This window comes from Bombina bombina, chromosome 7, assembly GCF_027579735.1.
Source record: "Bombina bombina isolate aBomBom1 chromosome 7, aBomBom1.pri, whole genome shotgun sequence".
Taxonomy (NCBI): domain Eukaryota; kingdom Metazoa; phylum Chordata; class Amphibia; order Anura; family Bombinatoridae; genus Bombina; species Bombina bombina.
In genome coordinates, this window is record NC_069505.1 from 478,918,242 (window position 1) to 478,925,715 (window position 7,474).

General features: G+C 37.3%; 1 protein-coding gene across 1 annotated transcript; it reads right to left on the bottom strand.

The window, feature by feature from the left end:
- Positions 1–1,939: 1,939 nt before the first annotated feature.
- LOC128636009 (E3 ubiquitin/ISG15 ligase TRIM25-like) lies at positions 1,940–3,618 on the bottom strand. Its single transcript, XM_053689081.1, has one exon. It carries the CDS (start codon positions 3,615–3,617, stop codon positions 2,043–2,045), a length of 1,575 nt encoding a protein of 524 aa, XP_053545056.1. The 5' UTR covers position 3,618; the 3' UTR covers positions 1,940–2,042.
- Positions 3,619–7,474: the final 3,856 nt, after the last annotated feature.

The window sequence follows — 7,474 nt, forward strand, 5'->3', positions numbered from 1 at the left end:
TGAACTAAACAGGCTTGTCTAGTGAGTGATTTCTGGTTTGCTGTCATATTCCTGTTTAAAAGGATTGCTGTGTTAAAACAGTATTTTTGAAGCAAAAAAACTAAGAATTTGCATACCTAATTTGCATATCTTACCCACAATTCTCTTGTGCATTGGAAACATTGCATATTAAGGATTTCTGGGGGAAAGCAAGCGGGGATACTTGCCTAGATGTACTAGTTTCCTATGCAAATATTTACATTGATTTAATTTTGAGACATGGAGGATTTTAATTTCAGTTTTTTATCTCCCCCCGATAATTTTAATGAATTTTGGTTTAACCATGAAAATAGCTTTTCCAATGCAGCAACCAGAAATCTATCTCCTACTGATGAGTTCCAAAAAGAACGAAACAGGCTTGTCTAGTGAGTGATTTCTGGTTTGCTGTCATATTCTTGTTTAAAAGGATTGCTGTGTTAAAACAGTATTTTTGAAGCAAAAAAACTGAGAATTTGCATACCTAATTTGCATATCTTACCCACAATTCTCTTGTGCATTGGAAACATTGCATATTAAGAATTTCTGGGGGAAAGCAAGCGGGGATACTTGCCTAGATGTACTAGTTTCCTATGAAAATATTTACATTGATGTATATATATATATATATATATATATACTAAATAAATAGAACAGACAGATATTAATGTGCATACACACACACATAGACTGTATATATTTTTGGACAGATAATAACGTTTACATATATATGTGGGACAAACAGATAATAACGTGTGTGTATATGTATATATATATATATATATATATATATATATATATATAAACACAAAGAGAAAACCTTGCACTCACTAGCAAGCTCTCAGCTAAGATTAAAAGCAAAAATGGAAAGGTTAGTTACCGCATCTGGCCAAATGGGACAAGCCCAGGTACCATGTCAAGGTCCTTTCCAAAAACCTGGGACCCTAAAACAGCCACACAATGCAAGCTCTCAATTCAAACAAACTGGGAACAAGTGAAGGCTTATGTAACCACCCAGTCATATACAAAACATGGAAGGGGACTGCACTCCTAGACCGGACCGGATATACATCTCATGACCCTCAACATGCTCAGCCCTGGGTGCTCCGTGGCACTCACAAGAAGCTGTGCTGTCCCCAGAGTCACAGGCAGTTAACCCCAGACAGGTCTGGGTGCAAGAACCATAGGGGAAATTACAAAACAAATTAATACAACACACAGAGAAAACCCTGCACTCACTAGCAAGCTCTCAGCTAAGATTAAAAGCAAAAATGGAAAGGTTAGTTACCGCATCTGGCCAAATGGGACAAGCCCAGGTACCAAGTCAAGGTCTTGCTAGAGTGCAGGGTTTTATATGTGTGTTGTATTAATTTGTTTTGTAATTTCCCCTATGGTTCTTGCACCCAGACCTGTCTGGGGTTAACTGCCTGTGACTCTGGGGACAGCACAGCTTCTTGTGAGTGCCACTGAGCACCCAGGGCTGAGCATGTTGCAGGGTCATGGGATGTGTACCCGGTCCGGTCTAGGAGTGCAGTCCCCTTCCGTGTTTTTTTATATATATATATATATATATATATATATATATATATATATGCACATACATACCGTATATTGTCTGTTGTATGTCTGTGTATATGTATGTGTTATGTGTGTTTGCTATTATATGTGTGTTTTGTGTTTATATGTAAATGTGCACTTGTTTCTTCTTGTGTATATATACATGTGAGTATAAATGAAACAATGTGTGTGTTTATACCATACATATGACAATACTCTACACAATGTAGCTTTTTATGTAAGTTTAATAGACAAATAATTTTCCTGTACTTGACTGTAATTACTGTTTAATAACCTTCCTGTTCTACACTGCCCCTTATGTTGGTGCTATATATACAGTTCCCTATAATAATACAAGAAGATCAGATTTTTATACACAAGTATTTTATTTCTAGTACAGTTCACCCAATATGTGCACAATACACAAACATCACTCACAGTTAGCAGCATTATTATTATGGTCAGTGTATCTAGCTCATTACTCTCACCCAGGTATCATTTACACAGAATGCAGCATGAAGAGGCTCAGTGAAGGTCTCAGTGTAGGTGTGTAAGTGTCTGATTGGGTCACACAGCTCATAAAAGGACAGATGCCCAGCCTCATAGTCCAGCAGTATTCCTACCCTGTCACATGATAGAGGGGGATCTAATGGGGTGTCTATTGTATTATGTAGCAGATCACAATCACTATCAACACACCAGGACTTGTCATTATCTCCTATCCCTGAATTATCTTCTGTCCTCACCATGCTGGGATAACAAACCCTTACGCACCAGTACCCTGAATTACTTGTCTCCACATCCCAGTAATGCCGTCCTGAGGAAAAGCTCCTGGTACGTAATACCTGAGAATAGCATGTAAATCTCTCTGGTGTATCTGGTCGCTGCTGGTCTATATCTGTATAAGATGCAGTTTTTAGGTCATCTGATACAATAACATTATTATCAGCTGTGTTTATATCCAGTAATATGTCTGATGTCACCTGCATATACAGCCCTTTCTTCACATCAGTCACAATAGCAGCTAAACCTCTGTATAAGGTCACTGAGATTAGACCCTCATCCAAATCCCCCCCAGCAGGAACCTGTTTATCACCTCTCTGTGTGACCTCATTATCTTCATTCTCAGCCCCACATAAGTCATCTCTGTGTGATTCCTGTTCTTGTAGGACAGTTAATGGGTCAGTCATGTTGCACAGCTCCTCAATGTGACAAATCTTCCTGGTCAGCTCGTCCTTCTCTTTTTCCAGCTGCTGGATCAGATCAGAGATTGTGAGTAAAACCTGCTCCTGCTGCCGGGTGATGTCACTCAGGACTCGCTTCTCTAGGTCTTCCAGCTGTTTCCTGATGTCCCTAATCAGGGCAGTGAGTCGCTCTGTTACACCAGCTGCTTTCTCTTGCACCCCTCTCCTGTGCTCCTGCAGACTCTGGACTCTTTTCTCAGTCTCCTCTCTCTTTTTGGTCAGTTTCTGCAGAACATTTTTTAGTTTCTTTTTCTTCTTCTCAGAAGCCTCATTCAGCAGCTCCACCTGGTGTCCCCTGTGCTCTTCGGCCAGGGAGCAGGACACACAGATACAGGCAGCATCCTCAGTGCAGTAATATAATAGGACCTTCTTGTGGGTGGAGCATTTTCTGTTACCCCAGGAAGTGGTGGGTTTAGTTAAGACGTGTTCCTCAGACTTGCTGTGTACCCTCAGGTGGACATCACACAGAGAAGCCTCACACATCAGACAGGATTTAGCAGCAGGTACAGGAGAGTGAACACAGTAAGTGCAGGAGATCCCAGTCTTTCTTTTCTTCAGCTGAGTAGGATGTAGATTTTTCACTATGTTACACAGTGATATGTTCCTCTGCAGTTTAGGTTTTGTATTAAAAGTTTCTCTGCACTCAGGACAGGTAAAGACCCCAGACCCCTCCTGGGTATCCAGCACACTCTCAATACAGCCCAGGCAAAAGTTATGGCCACAGCTGAGATTTACAGGATCTGTATAAATGCTCAGGCAGATGGGGCAGGTTAGCTCCTCTCTCAGATCAGCAGACTCCATGTTTGTGTCCTGAGCAGGAAATGAAACTGAAAGTCTCTTCTTATTCAGTACAGAGTGTGTTGCTTTTCACTGACAAACTTGCTTCCTTATTTTTAACCCTTCAAGGTTCACGACAAGGAAGTTAGTTTCTTATTCAAGCTGTTTTTTATTTGTGAAATTCTGTTTCTTATTCATGGAAGTTGGTTTCTTATTCACATTTTTTGTCAGACTTCTTTAAATTGACTTTAAAATAAAAATATAGATTTTATTTAAACAATAATATTAGTCATATAATGTAGTTACACAGAGGAGGAATCCCTTTATACAACAATTGGATATACAAACTGGAAAAAAGGGCATACGTTGGCACCAATACAAATATTACTATTTTGAATACGTAACTAATATTTTCAAAGGGTTAATGACCATTGGACCACTGATCTCACTATGAATATATACAGGATATATACCCCTGCAATTGTTTTTAGCCTGGCCCAATGGTGTTTTGGGCACAGAAATTGATGCCAACACTGGCATTGGTGCTGTAATTACCATTTTTGAATAAGTAACATATATGTTTTTAAAGGGTTAATAACCATTGGGCCACTGATTTCCCTATGAATATATACAGGGTAGTTCCCCCTCCATGACATGCAATTGTTTTTAGCCTGGCCCAATGATGTTTTGGGCACAGAAATTGATGCCAACCCTGGCATAGGTGCTCTAATTCTCATTTTTTAATAAGTAACAGATATTTTCACAGGGTTAATAACCATTGGGCCACTGATTTCACTATGAATATATACAGGTTAGATCCCCCTCCATGACATGCAATTGTTTTTAGCCTGGCCCAATGGTGTTTTGGGCACAGAAATTGATGCCAACCCTGGCATAGGCGCTGTACTTCTCATTTTTTAATAAGTAACTGATATTTTCAAAGGGTTAATATGGTAAAATGGTAATTACAGCACCAATGCCAGTGTTGGCATCAATTTCTGTGCCCAAAACACCATTGAGCCAGGCTAAAAACAATTGCAGGGGCATATATCCTGTATATATTCATAGTGAAATCAGTGGTCCAATGGTCATTAACCCTTTGAAAATATTAGTTACGTATTCAAAATAGTAATATTTGTATTGGTGCCAACGTATGCCCTTTTTTCCAGTTTGTATATCCAATTGTTGTATAAAGGGATTCCTCCTCTGTGTAACTACATTATATGAATAATATTATTATTTAAATAAAATCTATATTTTTATTTTAAAGTCAATTTAAAGCAGTCAGACAAAAAATGTGAATAAGAAACCAACTTCCATGAATAAGAAACAGAATTTCACAAATAAGAAACAGCTTGAATAAGAAACCAACTTCCTTGTCGTGAACCTTGAAGGGTTAAAAATAAGGAAGCAAGTTTGTAAAAAAAAAAACTATAGCGTATTAACCAAATTCTTGATATGAAAAGATTCAAATGTTCATACTAATAACATAGGGATATAAACAAAGGGAAATAAATTCTGACATCAAAAAATATCTAACTTTTCGAAAGGATTGGTAACAAGATTATAATATTGGAAAATGTACGATCAATAAAAATAAAGATAAAAATAAAAAATAAAAAAAGACCTGCGGCTGTTACTAATATCTGTCTTATACAGATAAAGGCTTGCAAGTATGATTTTTTTTTATAAAAAGGTAAATGAACCGAAAAAGTGATAAACATGTTAAAAATGACCTTGTTTTAATGGCATCGTTTGTTGAAGAGAATGACGAGAAAACAAGGTAATTTTTAACATATGTTTATCACTTTTTCGCTACAGTTTTGCAACAATGTTACAAATGTTCTCATTGGTTCAGATTCGATCCAATCATGTTACAAGTACACCTTTTTAAACCTGTTTTTACACTCTGTAGGTAATTTATCTGATGAAACGGCCAGGAGCTAGCGGCCGAGAAATGCGTTATGAGCTCGAATAAATTGTTTTTAACTTTATTATTGGACTGTTCCGAATTCTTTTTCTCACCTACTAACTCTGAGACGCTACTGGGGCTTTGTTCTCTAGCATCCATTTAGCCTTGCAACACGGATCTATCCACACCAGGATACTTTTTGCAGTTCCTTACAGTGGGACTAACCAGAGTTTTACCGCGAAACCATTTGCCACTTCTGGGTCCACAATCGGCACCTGGTCTACGAGGATTTAGATACACGCTGTGGAGCACGGCTCCAATCATCACCAGGGTCTCCTCTGATGGTCCCCGGACAAGCGAGATTCAGCACTGCACTTTACCACTGTATTTGCCAGTGTACTGACTGCTGTTAAATGTCAGCCTGCCTGTCTGCACTTTTGTGATTAAAAGTGCCACTTCACTTGTGAGTACCATTTCACCGGACACCTCTACACTCTATCACTTTTTGGTTTAGAGATATTTGCACTATGAGGCGCTCTCTTTCCTTTTTTGTTTTATAGATATCTGTTTCACCGCCAGTTTCAAGAGAAGCAGCCCCAAACACAGAACTGTTTGCAGATTCACTGAACACAAGGAATCACAAAAGATTTTTATGAACAGTGTTGTTTTTTCCTTTTCAGATTTATTTTTCAATCTGTTTGTTCTCTCTATCTGAAGGGACATTTATGCTCTTTGTATTCATTTTTGCATTAATTTGATTAATAACATATCTGTTGTTTTTTATGCCTAGAAATATTATATTATACAATTTTTGGTCTCCATTCACGTAGATATTGATCGCTATGGTTTTTTCACCGATCTAACAGAAGTTTTTTACACAGGTTCACTTTAGATCTTATATTTCATTACGTCAATTCTGACTTTGTTATATTTTTAGATGCGCCTCCTATGTTTATACTCCTAGTATAAATTTTGTGTACAGTTGTATAGCTATATCTAATAATAGGGCTATTTGTTCAGCTTAATCGAGTGTAGTATTATCAAGGTACTTATTTGCAGTGTATGCTGTTTTTGTGGAAAGCAGTTATAGATTCTGCTTATGATTGTTTTCACTGAGGTCCTACGCAACTTGTATCAAGCTAATATATACATGACTGACTGAATGTAGATTCTTACTTATAATTTTTGTCCTGGGTTTTTACTCAAATACTGCACCACTTATATCAAGCTTGTGTGTGCATCACTAACTGGGATGTAACTCGTAAGTTCCAGTAAAAATAGAAAGTATCTATATTTTTTTAGCACTTGGTTGCTCTAATATCTGATAGAATCTGTGATGATTCAAGATAAGCATGTATATTATTATGCTTGATTTTACAACTAGTGCTATATTTATTCAAAGCTCGAAAAAGCCATGTGTTAGTATAGATACATATATTAATATTTTATTAAAGTTGGATCATTACATACACACATATTCGTGTTGTTAATACTGTATATAGTTTTTGTCAGCAAAATGACTTTTCTATTGTTTGGTATCAAGACACTGCAACTATTACCACATAGTATAAGAATTACTGGACCATTATTCAGTCCCACTTGGGAAAAGTAAATACTGGTTTACCGGTCACTTGATTATTTATTAAATAAACCGGTTATTTAGAGCATTGCGGTTTATTTCTTATGCAGTGCTCTGATAACTGTATCAGTCTAGTATGTATTACGCGATAGATAGTAGCACTTAGGTATCTGTGTGCTGAATAATGGTGGAAATATTAGGTAATTATAATATGCATTGCAGCTTGCAAAGAAAAAAAGCCTTATTTTGGCAAAGATATGCTTATTGATATTGTGCAACGTGCTAGGGTTAATGTAATACTATAGAGCCTTATTTTGGCATAAGTATACCCCTTATTCGAATCTGCTGCAGTACCGTGTCCCACACAAATATTGCATAGAGTACACTGCA

Bases quoted from the DNA above. Each gene is read 5' to 3' on its own strand.
- LOC128636009 (XM_053689081.1), bottom strand. From the start codon at position 3,617: ATGGAGTCTGCTGATCTGAGAGAGGAGCTAACCTGCCCCATCTGCCTG.